We start from the raw sequence: 20,341 nt of genomic DNA, 5'->3' as shown, positions 1-20,341 counted from the left end.
TATGTCTTAGTTTAATCATTTTAATCGATCAGGATTAATTATAATATGCTTGAATATGGGATGTGATGCCATATCAGATTAACATGCTATATATTCTTTAAAATGTATTAAACTCACAACAATATTATGTATCTCACGACTTTATATCCCCCATTTAAGTATATATTGGGAGTTTAATTAATAAATTATATAAATAATGTTCGTCGTGCGTAATACGATCGGGGAAATTGCTAAATGAGTAGCTGCATAGCCTTTACTGTATGACAGCTGGTGATATAAATCCACCTGCTGGTATTCGAGCAACGCTCTGTGGCCGTATAACTACAAACAAGTAGAAAATAATTTCTTTGTAGATTATACAAAAGCAACTTGGAAAACAGACAAAACAGAAAAGGTAAGAAGCGATATTTGAGAAAAGAGCATCTCAATCTAATAGCCGTAGACGCATAGCAGAAATAACTTTACCCCGCGTCACGTGATTTCCGATTCTTGTGAAAAAGCTCTATGGTTCACCACTGGGGGGTGTGACTGGCAGTTTGATACTCGCTCTGAACCACTGATTCGCGGCTGGGGAAAGGTGAGTTCTGCTTAAGCTCACTAAAAAGTTTAAAATGAGTTATTAAATGACAAGAAACTACCTATTTTTGTGTTAAAAATGAAGTTTAATCTCATTGAAAGGCTCTGGAACATGATGTATTCGTTTTGAGTGTTTGTTAGCCAAGATCTGTGGCTAAAATTATCTGGTTTGACTGGCAGGTCAATGCCAAAAGGCCACGGATTGAGTTTTGATTAAATTTTCCTATTTATTATCTCAAGTATGTTTTCTGTCTATGTTTCTCTTAATATTGTTGTCTTGAATTCATATAAAATGTTTTATAGTAAGAAAAATGTTAAAGGTGCCATCGAATTGAAAATTTAATTTACCTCGGCATAGTTAAATAACAAGAGTTCAGTACATGGAAATTACATACAGTGAGTCTCAAACTCCATTGTTTCCTCCTTCTTATATAAATCTCATTTGTTTAAAAGACCTCCGAAGAACAGGCGAATCTCCACATAACACCGACTGTTACGTAACAGTCGGGGTGTACGCCCCCAAAATTTGCATATGCCAGCCCATGTTCCCAACATTATGAAAGGCATTACACAAGGGAAGGCAGCATTAACGTCTGGATCTGTGCACAGCTGAATCATCAGAAGCAAGAACAATAGCGAAAAATGGCAGATGGAGCAATAATAACTGACATGATCCATGATAACATGATATTTTTAGTGATATTTGTAAATTGTCTTTCTAAATGTTTTGTTAGCATGTTGCTAATGTACTGTTAAATGTGGTTAAAGTTACCACCATTTCTTACTGTATTCACAGAGATCAAAGCCATGTCGTTATTTTCATTATTAAACACTTGCAGTCTGTATAATTCATAAATACAACTTCATTCTTTATAAATCTCTCCAACAGTGTAGCATTAGCCGTTAGCCACGGAGCACAGCCTCAAACTCATTCAGAATCAAATGTAAACATCCAAATAAATACTATACTTACGTGATTAGACATGCTGCATGATGAACACTTTGTAAAGATCCATTTTGAGGGTTATATTAGCTGTGTGAACTTTGTTTATGCAATGATAGAGTCGAGAGCTCGGGAGGGGACAGGGAGCACAAGAATTTATACATAATTATTATACACAGAACACACACATATATTACGTAAACACAGACTTTTATTTTGCAAACGATTAATCGTGATTAATCGTTGCACATCCCTCTAAACTGTGCATTCTCAGAATATTTAAACATGTAAACAATGAAAAAACAACATTAACATGAAAGGGACAGTTTTTAATGTTTAAATAGCTGCTGTAACTCTGAAATTTCAACAAAATCAAGCAACTACTGTGATCACAAATATTCCAAAAGTTATTTGTTCATACAAGTATCATTGGACTTTCTGCATTTGCAAGATGCAGTGCATGGATTAGGCTTGCAGCCGCATCGGGCTGTCTTGCACCCAGTGGTGCAGGCACAGGTGATTAACTCCTCACAGGCATCTGGAACTGTGGGTAGTGACATGAGTTGAGGAATAAGGGAATTCCCCTCTGTCTTCCATCCCATGGTTTCAGGGGGTGGCAGAACTGGCTGCTGCAAGTGGGCCTGCCGCCAGACCAAAGCCTGGAAGTGAGAGCGCTGAATGTGGAAGTAGAGAGCGTCTCACGTTGGGGGCAGTCTTTCTATTGTCATGCCCTTGACAAACATGCTTGCTCGAACTTCATTGATGTTATCAGCATCCTTTACACCATAGATTTTGCAGAAAAACTGTTCTGCATTCTGAATGGTGTGGTCAGCTGCTGTTCATAACATTAAGCAAAGATAGTCATGTGCAATTAATCTGATATGAGATGCATTATGCTTCTTCATGTTTAGCTTCCAAACTGTCAGTGTTAAGGGTTGTATTAGATGCTTCAACCCTCTCTTCATCGCTGAAGCCACCTGCAGCAACTATAATCTTGGTGTCTGGTGCTCTCACAATCAGCTGTTGTGATAGAAAGCGAGCAAGGTCTGCCTTGTTGTCCTCGTGAGCGATAAAGTTCTCCCATTTTGTGGGAAGAGGTAAATCTCTGCCTTCAACTGGTCTTCTGATTGCCACCAAGCCTCTTCCATGCCTTTTACGTGTTCCACTCTTGATTGAGTGTGTGTGGTAGCGATCAAACAGAACATCAATTCACTGGAACTGTGCTCCACTTCGGAGAACAGTTTCCACAAAGATGTCTGCCAGGTCTCCAAAAGTCTTTGCTTCTTGTGGCTTCCCAATAGCAATGACCAAAGCTTGACCATCAACGATAAGCATTGATTCGTCTTGTAGGTCTGTGGCACCAAGGTGGTTGGGACATGGAATGTCAGCGGTCAAGACCTTAGCAAGTATCGCCTTTGAACCTGAACGAAGCTGCCCATTAACTTCTGCCAAGGACAGAGGTACAACGAATAGTTCATGCATCATAATACTTTTGAGGTTGACTGGGTGTCCTGCCTCATATGCAGCAATGAGGCGCTGTAGAATGTTTCTGTCTGCCTTGACAGTTTTTGCCTTCCCAGTGATTGGGTCTAACTGTTGAACTTCAAACAGGGAAGCAAAAGTCAAATACTTGTTCTTTTTCAGTTTGTCCCTGAAAGTGACTCTTCTCCCCTCAGATGGCAACAGCCTCTCCTCTACAAATGTATCCAGTTGACTTTGCCCTTTCTGTGTAGCTGTCAACAGCTCATCTTCAATATCCTGGGTGGCAAAGTCTTTGTTTGCAATGTTTTGCAGTGTCTGGGGCAGGTTAGCCGAAAAGAGACCAAATCTCTGCAATACTGCAAGCAAAGCATCTTCATCTATTGAGTCCTGTTTCATTCTGCCTTTTGTGGTTTCATTGTGGATGTAGTCATCATCTGTATTTAGACCAAAGGCAACTTTTGTGTCATGGGCAAGATGGGATCGGAAGTTGAAAGACAGAGCCCATCTGCCAAGAGCTGAAGATGTCTTTGTGATACCAACAATTCCTCCTCCCTTTTTTCCAATACAGCCTAGCCACTCCTGACTATGATCGGGATCCACTTGGTTGAAGCGATGTAAAGAGCGCTTGACTACAAAGTTTCCAGCCTCAAACTCCTTCTTCACAGGCTGTGGAAGTTGGTGCATCTCGTTCAGGTAGATGGTCCCCCACCGAGCATAGTTTGATGTGGTTATACCGCATGAAATAGGGCAACATTTGCTGGAATGCACAAAGGTGCAGGTCCCAGATTCTGTCCCTCTGTGCGCGAATGAAAAATAGAAGAATGTGAACCATCTTCATGTAGCCCCACCTAAACATGAAGTTTGGGTTGTTGTTGGCTTTAATGTAGACCTCTGTGACTGCTTGAAAGTCTTCAGAAGCAAGCAATGTCACAAGATCTTCTACAGGGCTGTTCTTTGTCTTATCCAGTAGTTCGTTAAGGTCACGATTCCTGTCTTCCAGTAAGCTAAGCAGCTGAGGCAACAGAATCCTCCACATGGCCTGGAGAGTGATTTTGTGGGCTCTAATTCCTTTGTTGTAAGACTTCCCTGTCATAACTTGCTCTGCAGTTTTGGGGCCTAGTAGGTTGCCTTCAACCCATGCTTCCAACAATCCAGATGATTGGACATGCTTGCCAATGACTTCCATGAATTTTAGGGCAATGTGCAGGCCACCTAATCTGACAACAAGGCAATCCAGATAGTCATCATTTGCCCACTTCAACTCCATCAATTTACAGAACAATGCTTCATCCACTGTGATAACAACGTGATGCTGCCCTAGTTTTCTGGCCACATGTTTACATCTCAGCACAACAGTATTCAGTGTATCTAGGTCATGAGCAGGTGCCTGGATAATGGGCATGTAACCAATGCTTGTCATTTCAGGTGACCTTTCACTGTGATTTTGGTTAAAGGTTGTCTAGCCTTGCTTCATGTCTCCTTCATCCTGACGCTTGAAAAAGAATGCCATGTCTATGGCAGTTGCTTTTGCAATTGATCCATTCTCATCTGATTTTTTGAACCACTCCTTCTTTGTATTTTCTGTTGATTTAAGACAGGCTTTACCTTCTATAACTCCAGCTGGAAAAAGCATCTCCATCACCTCAGGGACCTGAAGGCTTTCCGTTTTTGATAGTCTCAAATCCTTCATCATCATGTTACCTTCCGGACCACGTTGCCATCTGTGTAGCATGGAAGGTGTTCTTGCCATCAAGGGTTGAATCATTTATGTCAGTGTTATCACATGTAAAATGTGTGAATCTGCCAGGTACAAAGTTAAGTGGAGTCACTGCTCCTGTCACTGAATCCATGGTTTGCAGGGTTTTTTCTGCCATAGCAGTATCAACCTGCAACAGACTGTGATAGCTGATAGTGTGCTCTGCATTGTGAAACAGTTTCACCAGTTCCTTTGATCGTGTGGCTTGGTGCAAGGTACAAGCTAGTCCCACATACTTGGGTGTCCAGTGTTTTCCACCGGTTACATTGTAGACAAGATCTTGGGACACTTAGACACACAAGACACACTTAGAACTCTTGTCTGAGTATCAGCTTCCTCTCTGTCCAAGGTGATGTCTTCATCATCTGGGCTTCCTTCCAACAGGTTGTGGCCACCAAACATCAAACGGACGAACATGAAAATGCTTTCAGGAACACACGCTATCATTTCATCTTGATTGACAACAAATCCAGTGTACTTTGGGTGTGCAAGTATGTCTGCTCTTAATTTCAATGCAACATGTACCATTTCCAGGAATCCCTCATCAGGAGACTGATATATAAGAATCGCACAAGACTCTTCTTCCTCTGACATGAGATTTGAAAATGGCACATGTCCACATTTTCTGGGAACAAGTAACACATATTGGTTAGGTACAATTATGAAGTCATATGAGTCCTGTGCATATAACTGAAGTTTTTCTTTAAATGTAGCTCTCCTGCTTCTAAATGAAGCTGGTACTTCAACATTGGCCTTTTCTGCTAATTCACAGTATCTGTTCCACACTTCAGAAAGTTGAAGGACATGTCCTTTCTTTGCAGATTGTCTGATCTCCTTGACAAGCCATTCCATAGCTAGATCAGTTTTTGCTGAACTTTCTTTGGTCTTTGATGCATTTCGCATAAACTTCTTTAAGCAGTTTGCATGGTATTTTCCTTCCGCTGCAATGAGGTCACTAATACCAGTTAGACGCACATGGGCCTCCTGGTCATACTTGGACAAATCCAGGATCTGATCACTCATCTTAAATGTACTCACAGATGACAGTGTATCTTTCACTTTTGTGTCTTGGCAGAAGATGCAAAGATCCCACTTGACAGATGTCGTTGAGCTTCGCAGCATTGTCGCTGATGTACTAGGTTCACCACTTTGTGGTCTGGAAATCTGCTTTTTCCTTTGTAATCTTTCAATGAGAGTCTTGCTTGTGAATAATGAGAAACATGACTTGTGCCACAACAGCGGATTAACATCATGTAAATATATTTCCTTGATTCGATCGATTGCAGGCTTGCTGTCTATATCACACAGTTTCTCTCTTGTTTGGGAAGCACATTTTAACGTCTCAAAGCCCTTTTCTCCAGCCTTTACTAACCTTTCCCTTTTCCTTTCTTGACAGATGAGACATTCTTCTAAATTTGGGGACTGGTGAATCCACTTGAGACTGCAAATAGCTTCCATGATCAGGCGAATCAGAAATGCAAACTGGAAGAAATTCTTCTTATTTATAATGCTAAAGAGACTTCACTGACATATCCAAACGCTGTTGTCCCTGTTTTGGTGGCACTGCATCAGATTTGTTAGGGCTAGACATTTTATCCCTGCATAATGCTTATGGCACTATTTAACTTGAAGTACAACCAAAAACACAGTTGTTTTTTTATGCAGTGGTCAATTGAGATTTTGTGTTATTTTGCTTCCTTAACTTGTATTCCTTCAGATCAGTGCAAAGAAAATACACAACAATACAAAGCACAACTGTTAATTTCACTACACTTTGTCTATTCGAGTCTGTGGATTTCAATTACGATATAAAAGTTTAGATTATGCAAATTAGCACATATTTAAATAGATAATGCCTCATTTGCATATGTAAACATGACATTTCAAAAAACTTGTAATACAAAAAATGTTTGTCTCTATGTAAGTGAAAAACTGGAAAAGTTTTATGGTGATATCTATAACTTAAAAATTTTACCCTATCCACCTGTAGTGTTTCGGCTGTGAATAATGCACCTATTGTTTCAATGACAATTACAAGAAAATGGGACCCTTATTTCAATGTTATACGGTGACGTATATATTATCCTGACGCTTCAACAAGTTCAAAATAGTTTTGTGATTTTTATGTTTATATGTGAATAAAAGCCTAAATTAAATCTGTTCATCAGAATTCATAGGGATTAGTTTTACAATCCGTAAGTTACAATTAACCTTTGAAGAGTCAAAGAGTCACATAGCTGTCTATGGAGGGACAGAGAGCTCTCAGATTATAATAAAATTATCTTAATTTGTGTTCTGAAGATGAACAACAGTCTTACGGGTTTGAAATGACATAAGGGTGAGTAAATGATGAAAGAATTTATTTTTTGGGTGAATTTTTTGTAAATTCACCCCAAAAAAAGTCAGTAAAGTCAGTTTTACCCCGTGTCGCCCATGACGTCATTGGCCTTGATGACAAAGTCATCTTCCAGCATGTTATGTCCTTTTCTCTCTGTCTTTATCTTGTTATACTAATTTCCCTATACACACAGAAAAAAAAGGGTTTAAAATTGTACCTTTAGGGGTACAACAGCTTGTCGCTGGAGCAGTACCTTTAAAGGGACATTTTTGTACCTTTTTTACTCCAAAAAGTATAAAATATCAGGGGTGTAAAATCCAGGTTCAGAAAGTAAAAGTCCTCCTCAGTATTTAGTTCAAGTCACCTGGATTTACCATTATGATAAGCAGAATCACACACTAAAAAGAAATGTGTAAATGTATTATGTGTGACACTCTAGTTTACACATTTTGTGTCAATATTGCATAAAATTGTGTTGAAATAATTCAATTGTCTAACACATATTATGTGTAGTTTTAAAATTAACACAACCTGTGTATTTGTTCACAGCATCAACACAATCTGTGCAGCCAAGAACACCTGTAATGTGTTTATATTACACATTTACACAACTTTGTGTTCATTTCAGAGATGAAGATCAGACCTCCAAAACCAAGACCATTCAAGACAAGAGGTGTGATCGAGACAAGACCTTCCAAGACCAAAAGCAGACCATTCAATCAAGATAATTCATTAATCATGTGACTATTGAACATTAATGATGAGCACCTGCTGTCAATAAGCAGAATCACCAAAGGAGAAAATAATTTTTTTAAGCCACCATCATGGAGATCAGAGTTTGCTTTAGTTGGGCTCTTGACTTTTGACTTTTTAAAATAAAATTTTGCTTGGGCTGAATAAAAAAAATAAAACGTATGAATTTGTACGAATTAGCCACCTCATAAAATACGTACGAATTGCCGTGAGATCAGGTTGGTTAATTTACAAGTTTATAAATAGCCAAAAACCAACAATTTATTCATAATACACCATAACAACAATGAAGATCACAGGAGAAACACGACAGCATAAACAACACAAGACAAAGAACTGAACAAATGGAGAGCTATATATACACAGGATAATGAGCACTAAACTAGAAACAGGTGTACAACATAATCAGTTACCATAGAAACAAACTAGTGATTAGAACAAAGGATACCGACAGAAAATAACTAAATACAAACTAAGAGTAAATCATAATGAAATAAGCCCAAACTGAATGTCACAACTCCATACTAAGAAATAATTCAGATTAGTCCTGGTTTAATAAGTTCATGGATTGTATCATGAACATATTAAGTCTGCAGAACTGCCAACATCTGCTGTAACATTAACAGCTTATGCAAACAAGTTGGAAAATAACTAAACTGATAATGTTTCTTGCTTTCTCCCCTTTATCGTAATGGAAAATGGGAAGGTTTATAATTTTATACCAAAGATAGCCCTGCCTACACAGTTAGTGTCAGTGTTATCTTGATTTTATGACTGTGCTCTGCTGTTCTCTCTGACTTTCATGAACCACACCCTCTCGCTCTCTCACTCATGGTAATCCATATTCTACTGTAAGTTCCCTGTCGCTCTCAAAGGAGAAGCAACACAACCGACACGTTTTCACACCACATACAGGTATGAGCATATATTTTTACATGAACTAAGAGTTATGCTTTTGTTACATGTCAAGTACATAAAGAGATGTTGTTCAGCTTTGCATTTATAAGTCAGCTATCATATAGTGTGTGGTTTTTACTGTAGATATAAGTAAATTAGTAGAACAAGATAAAGAAAGAGAGAAAAGGACATAACAAAGATAAAGAAACTTGCTTCTGATTTCCAGTTCCTCATCTTCATGTATTCTCATTTACAGGTCTTTGATAATGGAGAAAGAACACAACCCTCCTCCTTATTACGGTCCTCAGACGACCCAGACAGGCATAAATTACCCTGGACCGCAGGCACCCTACCCACCTCAACCAGGTCAGATCATCTTCCGTTCCGACTTCACTAACAAGAACCAACCAGAATGTAATATAATCAATCTAACGCTTTACAATAAGTTTCCAGTAGCTAACATTGGTTAATGATTTAGAAACGTTTTTAATTGTTAGTTCATGTTAAACTTAATGTTAACAAATGGGACCTTGTTGTAAAATGTTTGCATATAAACAAATAAGGAGAAAGTTTGTGAAACAAATGCAAGCCAATGTTCACCCAAGTATTAATAATATACTGAAAAAAGATCCAAAAACTTTAAACTGTAAAAAAAAAATATTTTTTTGAAGTTGTAAGTAAAACAAATATTATTGGAGTATGTTTTACAAGAAAAAAATATATATATATATTTCAGTGTTTTTGGTTTAATGCAATGTGTTCCTGAACGTGTATTTGTAAATATTCTTAGCTGTTTCTGAGTGAAAATTGTTTCAAAGTAAATCTTACACTAAATTCTTTTCAGTGTCTTTGTTTGAGAAGCTACACCATTAAGGTGTTTTATAGACGGGTCATCAAGAAGTCACGTGTCCAGTGGTTCAATCCATGACGTCAGATGTGTGTTAAAGGACGTTATGTAAAACATACAGACTTTGGCTAGTGATTTTAGATTGTGCGTCACGATTACTCATGAAACATGTATGAAACATTTACGAGCTGTTAACCTCTAATAAGTAACGGCCTAGCAGATTAGATTGCTAATGCATGGATACTGTTGTAGATAGTGGAATCCTCTCTGTCTGTGAAAGTTATCAGAAGAAAGACAATTGTAATGTTCTCCAAAAACAGAAACACTAAGGTCTAAGATGCTTTGGGTTTCAGGACCTGGCCATCTCACATTTTGGATTATATCAGCAATGCGTGTCTATCCATCACCCAGAGCTTCAAGACTGGTTAATATAACATGATACAGGAATCAATTAATTCAGCAATTGAACAACTGTTTTACATGGGCCTAACCTTCAACTGTTCAAGTAGTTTGCAAAGAGCCAAATTTTAACTTGTTTGTAACATACATCGACTCGATGCAACCTGGACACATCGTCAGTGGTGTTACCTGGGGTCACAGAGTGTTTCGGGTCTTTCAAGCATCATGCACTCTCACCCAGTCGACCCAGCTGGGGTTGATCTCTTTATATCCACAGCCACCTTGAGGCAACTTCTGCTGACTCCATGACCTCCTTGATGGCCCTTCGCTTACTGGCTCCTATGATGCCCAGGATGTTTTAGGCCCTGCAAAGAGACTGGCCAGCAAACCCTCTGCATCCCACCTCGATGGGCTCACACCGCCCTCGCTACCCATTGTTCTGGCACTCCTCCACTAGTTCAGTGTATTTTGCCCTCTTCCTCTCATTGGCCTCCTCGATACGGTCCTCCCAGGGTACGGTGAATTCCAGGAGAACTATCTGCTTGGAGGTCTCTGAGATGAGTAGCATGTCAGGCCGCAGTGTTGAGGTGGCGACGGCTTCTGGGAATTTCATTTGCTTCCCCAGGTCAACTTTCAACTCCCAGTCTCGTGCTGTTGCTAGCAGGCCAGATGAGGTGGCCCTGACAGCTAATGGTGGCTTCTCCCCAGCCCGGACGAAAGCAATGGTGTTCTTCACTGGGCGGAGGCGCTTACAGTGGCCAATTCCACAGCTGATGGTATCCGCTATGGCCTTCAGAACTTGGTCATGGTGCCAACGGTAGTGCCCCTCGCCCAGGGCCTTCGGACAGCAGCTAAGGATGTGCTCCAGGGTCCCCCTCTTTAGGCAGAGGCTGCAGGCTGGTGACTCCACCAATCCCCAGCTGAATAGGTTGGATGGGCTCGGTAGTACATCGTAGACAGCCTGGATCAGGAACCGTATGCGATGGGGGTCTGCTTTCCACAGCTCTGCCCATGAGACTCTACGGTCCACTGCATGCTCCCATCTTGTCCAGGCTCACTGCTGCCGCATTCCAACCATCCTGCTGGCCCGCTCCTCCTCTACTGCTGTCCTTCCCCTGTGCCTTGTTGTAGCGAGATGTTGTGCCGTTACCCAGGCCAGCTCTTCCATGAGTCACTGCTCCTATCAGTGCCCTGTGCCATAGCCGTGACTCAGCCACATCCACCGCCTCTGCTGCCCTCCACTTCCGCCCTGTCCTCACCTCGATCCCAACCTTCGGGTCTTGTGACTCTCTGTATTGCAGCACCTCCCTGGCACGGCCTACCTTGAACTCCTCATTCAGGCTACTGATTGGGAGCTTCAGCTTGTTGTTCTGGCCATACAGAGCAATGCTCCGCAGGCTTCGAGGTAGGCCCAGCCACTTCCGTAGAAACCTGCTGGCTCTCCTCTCAAAGCCCTCGATGGTGACATATGTGACAACTAAAACCAGAAGAGTTTGGTTGTTCACTGATGCTAGAGGAATCAAAAGCCTTGACTCTTAGTGATAAATACATTACATGCACTAATTTGTATCAATCTGAATGAATTCAATTCGATTTCAAATTCTGAAAGTTTTATTTACTTGAACCCTGAAATCTGCAATATGATTAACATTTTTGTTATAGGGCTCCAGTACACATATATGAGTATATATGAGAATCTGATTGAGAAGTCATATTCAAGTGTTTACATAGCCTACTTAATTTTTCCTCTTGATTGGATTATTTCATGTCTACACCACCCTTTTCATTCAAAATTTCACTCATATCGAGCACAGTCAGATTAAGTTGTTTACATGAAGGCTTTTCATTTTGATTGAGCCATCAGTCCAGTTACTAAAGATTATTTGGGTGCATATAAACTTGGCTTGTGTTTTCTTTGATTTGGTCATTTGTTTAACTGGATCATGATTTGAGATGAACTGGCTTTTAGATAAAGTGTATGATCTCACATCCTATAAAATCCCCCTGCAGTGGGTTTCAGTGTTTTTAACTTGTGATTTGACACTTTTACAGGTCCACAAGCTGCACCTTACCAACCTCCACAATATGGGTTTGGGGCTCCACCCACCACTGTCCAGCCCACCATGATCCCTGTCGGTGAGTGTTCAGCACCTTAGACCAATCATTTCTCATGTTTTATTCATTTCATGAGAGTTGAACACTAGCAGATTTTTGTTAAAAATAGGTTCTCCAAATATTCAGTGTTGGTTCTGGGAAAGTCCAGTCCAAAAATGTCCAGTTTTCTTGATGTTAGAGAAACATGTTTTAAAAGGTATAATGTTCCTCAAATGTTCTTTCAACTTAACATTCCAAGAACATAAAATTGTCCAGTTTCTTGAATGTTAGTAGAATGTTATTTAAAGGTTAGTATGATGTTCCTGAAACATTCTTTCAACTTAATTTTGATCTAAAATTCAACATTCTAGGAACGTTGATTTGTAACATTCCAAGAACATAAAATTGTCCAGTTTCCTTAAAGTTAGTAGAATGTTATTTAAAGGTTAGTATGATGTTCCTGAAACATTCTTTCAATCATTCAAACACCTGCTGTGAACAAACACTGAAAGAAAGAGAAATAAGAACACAAACTACAACTTTCTTCAATCTTAGATGAACTGAAGATAAAAGACATGAAATCTCTGAAGATCTGATTAAACAACTCCACAAACAGCATTACCAGCTTCACTTATTACTAACCAGACTGACTTTATTTCTGTCACATGTCTACAGAAGTTCTTATTGAGAATTAACAGAGGTTTAGATGTTGATGTCTTATTAAAAATGTTCCGTTTGAGGTCACCATCATGGACATCAGCGTTTGCTTTAGTTGAGCTCTTGACCCTTGACTTTTGCTTGATCTGTGTACTATCTTTAATTGGTAATCATTAATTCCACTAATCAGGCATCACAGCAGAAAAGTCACATGTGATTGTGATTGTGATATTTTCTAAAACTATGCCTTGAATCTAGAGAGTTTCCTAAATTTTGGACAACACTACCTTTAATTGTTTTTTTTTAATTTCTTCAAAGTTCATATAAAAGTATATTTTGCATGTCACCGAACTATGTATTCATCTTGCAGATGTTTATACAGGTATAAACTTAAAGTGCCCATATTATGCTATTTTAAAGGCTCTTAATTTTGTTTTGGAGTCTCTTATAGGTTTACATGCATCCAATGTCAAAAAAACATTGGCTTCCTGTGTCATTCGCTTCCAGTTATTTTACCTGTACAAAAACACTTTATATTGCAAACTTTTTATTGTTATCATATTATTTTAATTTCATTATCATAATTGCACTGGTTTGTAGCTCAAATAGTTTTACAGTTTACGGTACTTTGATATTCTTTGAATCCGAAGTCTCGCACATTCAAATAAATACTTTACTTCTACATTTCACAACAAGTTGGAGACACACTGATGCGAACAGTAATGATGGTGTCGGTTTTACCATATCAATTTGAGCCCGAGTCCTCATGCAACAAAGTGGATTTGCTTTGGCAGGGCAGAAAACAGTGTCTTTGCAATATGTCGATAATGTGAACCAAACTCTTCCAATCTCAACTACAACTATGATGTTTGGGGGTCAAAGTAGACATTGTTCGCCAGCAGCCAATGAAGACCGTAGACTGCATTATGCAAATGTGTCACAAACCTACATTTGTGCAGGAAGTAAAACTGGAATTACTGCTGACTCGTTTCGGCAGTTCAGAATTGCTTCTTTCTTTTACAATGACTTCATTTATCAAGTACTTTGGTCTTTTTGCAGAACTTTTACATTCACAAATAGATATATTACACAGTACATTAAAGGGAATATCCAAAAAAGCATAATTGGGGCACTTTAAACCTCTTATGTGCAGTATTTTATATTTTTTCCGCATTAAATAGATGCATTTGTACATGTGCAGTTACACAGATGACGACTATGAATCTCACTGATGTACCGGGCCGCATTATCTGTCCTCACTGCATGACGGAGGTCCTCACGGAAATCGAATATATAAGCGGTTTGCTCACCTGGTTAATCTGCGGAGGCCTTGCGCTCTTTATGTGAGTATAACTGTACAAACATTAGAGCATTTACCCTGCTTGAATTCACAGACTGCTGATATTTAGAGTTTGTCTGTTGTGCTTTTCAGATGCTGGTTCTGTTGTTGCATTCCTTTCTGTGTGGACGCGTGCAAGGATGTGAAACACACCTGTCCAAACTGCAAAAATGTAATTCGCCTTTACAAACGAATTCAATGATGAGTGATCGAAGATATGTCATTTGTACACTTCATATGGAAGTTAAACATTGTGAAATACTATAGAACTGATGCATAATTAATCACAATCTCATATGTAGAACAAAAGTTATGATAGAAATGTCTAATAATAGAATTACACTTTCTCTGGAAAATTGTTGCATACTTTCCTTCTGTGTTTGCAAATTGTTTTTATAATGTGTGTATATAAATGTATGAATAAAATAAGTTGCATTTAAGCTTTATTTGCATTGGACAATCACTTGTTATATACACAAACCTGAAGCTCCATGTACTTGACCACAACAACTGAAACATAGACTGTAAAATCCTCAGAGTTAAATCAACACTGCTCAATACATATAATAAATAAATATTGCTGTCTTCTGCACCTTTGGAGAAATTTCATTACAGTATACAGTACTATAGCAGTTTCTTGGTGTTCTGACAAAATACTTTCTTTGACAATCATGAATTTGAGCGTGTACATGTGCTACAGTTTACTTTACACAGAATTGTGAAATTTCTCATATAAATTACTGTACTGTAATTATACTGTATAATATAAAACCCTGTCAATGATTCTAGGATGCAATCTCTAAAGCACAATCACCTGTGCTCTTGATCATATTATCCCAAGATTCTGAAAGGTGTGTCTTCATTTTTGCTACTGAATGTTTACTGATGGATAAATGTGTGCTATTTGAGTTTACATAGTGACACTTAAAGGGTTAGTTCACCCAAAACTGAAAATAATGTCATTTATTACTTACCCTCATGTCGTTCCACACCCGTAAGACCTTTATTAATCTTCGGAACACAAATTAAGATATTTTAGTTGAAATCCGATGGCTCAATGAGGCCTGCATAGGGAGCAATGACACTTCCTCTCTCAAGATCCATAAAGGTACTAAAAACATATTTAAATCAGTTCATGTGAGTACAGTGGTTCAATATTAACATTATAAAGCAACGAGAATATTTTGGAGCGCCAAAAAAAAAAGACTTATTTAGTGATGGTCACTAAACACTGCTTCATGATTCAGAGCGCGTGTCAAACTGCCAACGGCTGAAATCCGAACAGCACATTCAATACACTGATTCATTTATGCTCCGAATCTTCCTGAAGCATTGTTTTGAAATCGCCATCACTAAATAAGTGTCTTTTGTAGATATATGACAGAAATAATGTCAAACTATATATTATAACTATATATTCATACTATATATTCAAATTAATAGAGAAAAATCTGAAATCCACTGGCCTGCAGTACCTAATCAGTACCTTAATTGCACGCCTCTCTTGGAAATAACCCAAACAAGTCACTGAGGATTAACAGAGCTTAAATGTTTTATTTGATGCTTCATGCTCAAAATCAACACTTAGGGCATGTCCTCTTTAAATGGTTAGTAACCATGCACAGGGCAGACCATATCAAATGGATACTCATCTTTTCCATACATTTTCACTGAAGATATGTACTGTGGATTTAGTTATTTGTACTAACACTAGAGGGCACACTAGCTTAGACCAACCATTTTATTCATGTCAGGCTATCTAACATGATCCAATGTATCCTCCTTTCAGAGTGTGTTGAAGTTTGCCAGCAGGGATGGCCTCACCATAAAGAACACTAGGTTTTCCAGTAGGCCGGGGTGCATTAATTTAATATTGTAATATCTAATCATGTAATTTTGCTGGCTTAACAAGAAGAACATAACACATCGTTAAAACTGCCCAAACAAAATCTAACATTAAAAAGTCAAGGGTCAAGAGCTCAACTAAAACAAACCCTGACCTCGATGATGGTAACTTAAAAATTGTGATTTTCTCCTTTGGTGATTCTGCTTGTTATCATCAGGTGTCTTCAATAATGGTCAATCATCACTCAATTAATCACTTATTTATCTCATTAATGCTTCAGTGGGTGGAATAAAAATATGGCAGGACTTTTACTCTCTGACCCCTGGATTACCCATCTCTGGTTCTGATAGAAAGGTGTCAGAATACACAGTGCATCGCAGTTTGTTGCGTATGGAGCTGCATAGCCGCAGACCAGTCAGGGTTCCCATGCTGACCCCTGTCCACCACCGAAAGAGCCAACAGTGAGCATCAGAACTGGACCTCGGAGCAATGGAAGAAGGTGGTCTGGTCTGATGAATCAAGTTTTCATTTAAATCACGTGGATTGCTGGGTGTGTGCGCGTCACTTACCTGGGTAACACATGGCACCAGGATGCACTATGGGAAGAAGGCAAGCCGACGGAGGAAGTGTGATGTTTTGGGCAATGTTCTGCTGGGAAACCTTGGGTCCTGCCATCGATGTGGATGGTACTTTGACACATACCACCAGCCTAAGCATTGTTGAGGACCATGTACACCCTTTATGGAAACGGCATTCACCGGTGGCTGTGGCCTCTTTCAGCAGGATAATGCTCCTGCCACAAAGCAAAAAAATCTGTGGGTTGTGCTGAACAAACAAGTCTGATCCATGGAGGCTCCACCTCGCAACTTACAGGATTTAAAGGATCTGCTGCTAACATCTTTGTGTCAGATACCACAGCACACCTTCAGAGGTCTAGTGGAGTCCATGCCTTGACGGGTCAGGGCTGTTTTGGCAGCAAAATGTTGACCAACTCAATATTATATGCCTGATCGGAATATATATATATATATATATATATATATATATATATATATATATATATATATATATATATATATAGTATATAGTGGGGTATTTGTTTGCTTTGAGTTGTGCTGGGTGTAAGTCCCGGGCTTTTAAACATTATTTGTCAGGACGATTAACTGTGAGAAAAGCAAACAGTATGTCTCCAGTGAGAAGAGTTTAAACAAGACCTTCACTCTCAAAACCATGTACCTACAAAGCAGGATCCTGATGTTTAAAATATTGTAGGAGATACACCAAGAGTCCTGTGGGTTGACTTCCTCTGTCAAAAATTATTGTTGGTTTAACTTAAAAAAGTTAGTAAACTGGTTTTCTTAAAATGTTGATGAAAGAGATTGGTTCAATCAACAGAAACTATATATGTTATCTGAACAACATTAGTTAATCCAAACTGATTTGACAAAAGACAAAAGTTGTGATAACAAATCATGAAAATATCTTTTTACAGTGTATATACCACCTACTGCAACACAACGTTTTTGAACATATACAAGCAGAAATCCTTATTAAAAGTCAAACCATTTTTAATATATATATAATATAATATAATTTTATATTATACAGTATAACCTACATATCTTCAGTGTACAGTAGATGTTAAAAATTAGCCAGAGAAAAAATAACATTGAAAACTAACTAAAGCAAACACTGGTCACCATAATGATGACTCCAAATGAAATTGTCTATTGTTGTTCCAAATCCTTTTTGTATGTTTTTGAATTAACAATTTACAACTTTGAGTAAAACATGCTTGAGTACCCTAACCCTAAGCCAACATACTGTAAAAAGAATTGAAGCAGCTAATTTGAGGCATGACAGGAATGGCGCCATTGTTGAAGCATGAGTGGAAAAACTAACATTAAAATGTGAAGGCTCAACTAAAGCAAACAATCATCACCATGAGGGTGACGTCAAATTATATTGTTGTCCCAACACCTTTGTGTATATCTTTGTATTAACAACTCAGCTGGTCGTCAAACACAACCTCCAGGTTCTTTACTGTCTTCGTTGGCATTAGTTACGTTGTGGCTGTGCCTCAGATGCAATCAAGTGAAACTGTAAAACAATGGAATCGTGTTCCTCAGGATATCTTGTTTGTTCATTTGGATCTCCAGTGGGTAGTCCTAACAGTATCTATTATTTGAAGCCCATTCTTCTGTAGGTATAAAGTTCAGTCCCACAGACAGAACTTTGGGTAACGATTCTTTGAAGGCCGATATGTTAACATCACTGCTGAAGAGTTGAACTTGCTGTAATGCATGCGGATGTTGGGGGACATATCAAATAGTGATGGGAAGTTCGTTTTTTTCCGCGAACTGGTTCTTTCGGACAGTTCGTTTCAATAAACCGGTTGAAATAAACGGTTCACCAGTTCTTTTACGCTCCGACGTAATGACGTAATTTTACGCTCGATTCTACTCGAACGAGATTGAGATTCAAGAACTGCAAGAGCGATTCAAAAGGATTTGCTTGTTTGCGCTCGCTGTAGTTTGATTAATTAAATAAGCTGTCTATGGATTATTTATGAAACAAATAAAATGTTTATTTTGATAGTTTCACAAACAATTAATTGTTTCCAAACTTTTAAAAAAATTAACATGAAAGCACAACTGCACAACTTTTACTGTAATGCTTTTTAAATAACATTAATATAGAAAAATAAATTTGCAGAACTATATGGTTCTCAAATCGGACGTGTCCGAAAGAAGCGGTTCTCGGTTGTGTACTGATGATCCGAAAACTATTGCAACCGATTCTTGACTCGAGAACTAGAACTGTGACGGGCCATGTGTTCGTTCGTGTACGCCGCGCATGCTCACTCATATCAGCTGCTCTGCTGCTCGTGCCCATCATCATCAGTTCTCTCTTCACAGCAGGTTAAGTCAGTGTACTGTTGAAGTAACTGAATAACTCCAGGATGTTGGTTTATTTAGAGTCAGAGGGAGTGTCAGGCACGTCAAAAAGTAACTTTAGTAATTTGTGGATTAGTGATGGAGAACTGTTTCGAAAGATTCAGTCCGATTTGGTGAACCAGTTCATGAACCAGTGTCTTATAAAAACGTCGCAAATTAAGTCTCAAAAGTTATCAAAGATGTAACAGCGTGTTCATATATGGATTTGATGCAGAGAACAAAATGCGAATTGGTGGCCATTTATTTGTGCAATAAATTATAGCAAAAACCATGTGTAAATGGACTATATGCACGGTTACTTCAAGCCTACTTCCTGGTTGGCGTTAAGCCAGCTCGGGCACTTCCGTTGAACTGTTAGCTGTTCATTCTGTAGTTGCTGTACATCGACACAAAACCATCAATGGTTGACTTTTTAATGTTGTATTTATATTTTAATGCAGTTATCCCATTTACCTAATTTGCCAATAAAACAGTTTTATTGATTGGAATAAAGACAAAGCTATTGGGACCGTTTAAAAACGCTGTCTGTAATAAGAGACGCAAACACACAAATTTTTTCCCCCAGCACTTCAAATGTTATTTTTAATGTGATTACCACAAACATTATTTGTTCATCCTTCGGAGATTGTCCCCATTGTAAAACCGAACGTTTAAAAATGTAGGAAATTCAACATTTGAATAAAATTCAACAAAAATAAAAAAGTCAATAATTACCACTTTAACCAGCAGGTTGCGGCAAAGTAGCATTTATTTGCGCATATATCAGCCATTTTCTAAACGACTAAATATTAAACATTATAAAATAACTAGGTTTAAAAATACATTTTGTCAATGTGAAGTATGAAATACTCAAAAATCTCATGAAAAACAATAACTTTTCTTGTGAATGAATGACACAGAAAGCGAGCACCGCGCTCTCACTTGATAATCACAGCAGCTGTCAGTCAGTGCAGAGCAAGATCAATGATTTCAGCACACTTGTAAAAACACTCATTTTATTAAAGGTGCCCTAGAATTGAAAATTGAATTTACCTTGGCATAGTTGAATAACAAGAGTTCAGTACATGGAAATGACATACAGTGAGTCTCAAACATCATTGTTTCCTTATTTGTTTAAAAGACCTCCGAAGAACAAGGTGAATCTCAACATAACACCGACTGTTATGTAACAGTCGGGATCATTAATATGTACGCCCCCGATATTTGCATATGCCAGACCATGTTCAAGGCATTAGACAAGGGCAGCCAGTATTAACGTCTGGATCTGTGCACAGCTGAATCATCAGACTAGGTAAGCAAGCAAGGACAATAGCAAAAAATGGCAGATGGAGCAAAAATAACTGACATGATACATGATAATATGATATTTTTAGTGATATTTGTAAATTGTCTTTCTAAATGTTTCATTAGCATGTTGCTAATGTACTGTTAAATGTGGTTAAAGTTACCATTGTTTC

The 20,341-nt window shown here is 38.5% G+C and overlaps 2 protein-coding genes across 4 annotated transcripts in view; both read left to right on the top strand.

Annotated features, from left to right (window-relative positions):
* The window catches only part of LOC125271747 (NACHT, LRR and PYD domains-containing protein 12-like), a 1,137,836-nt gene that overhangs the window by 864,127 nt on the left and 253,368 nt on the right, over positions 1–20,341 (top strand). The window lies entirely within an intron of this gene.
* On the top strand, positions 8,555–14,564 carry LOC125271788 (lipopolysaccharide-induced tumor necrosis factor-alpha factor homolog). Its single transcript, XM_048196046.1, has 5 exons — positions 8,555–8,763; positions 9,002–9,111; positions 12,044–12,127; positions 13,944–14,085; positions 14,175–14,564. The coding sequence occupies exons 2-5, from the start codon at positions 9,012–9,014 to the stop codon at positions 14,281–14,283; spliced, it is 435 nt and encodes a 144-aa protein (XP_048052003.1). The 5' UTR covers positions 8,555–8,763; positions 9,002–9,011; the 3' UTR covers positions 14,284–14,564.

This window comes from Megalobrama amblycephala, linkage group LG7 (assembly GCF_018812025.1).
Source record: "Megalobrama amblycephala isolate DHTTF-2021 linkage group LG7, ASM1881202v1, whole genome shotgun sequence".
NCBI lineage: Eukaryota > Metazoa > Chordata > Actinopteri > Cypriniformes > Xenocyprididae > Megalobrama > Megalobrama amblycephala.
Note: the sequence above shows the minus strand (reverse complement) of the source record. Positions and strands in the feature narration are given on the sequence as shown.

Coding starts and splice junctions, on each gene's coding strand:
- LOC125271788 (XM_048196046.1), top strand. CDS start 9,012: ATGGAGAAAGAACACAACCCTCCTCCTTATTACGGTCCTCAGACGACC. Junction 9,112..12,043: donor ACCCTACCCACCTCAACCAG/GTCAGATCATCT, acceptor ACACTTTTACAG/GTCCACAAGCTGCACCTTAC. Junction 12,128..13,943: donor GCCCACCATGATCCCTGTCG/GTGAGTGTTCAG, acceptor GTACATGTGCAG/TTACACAGATGACGACTATG.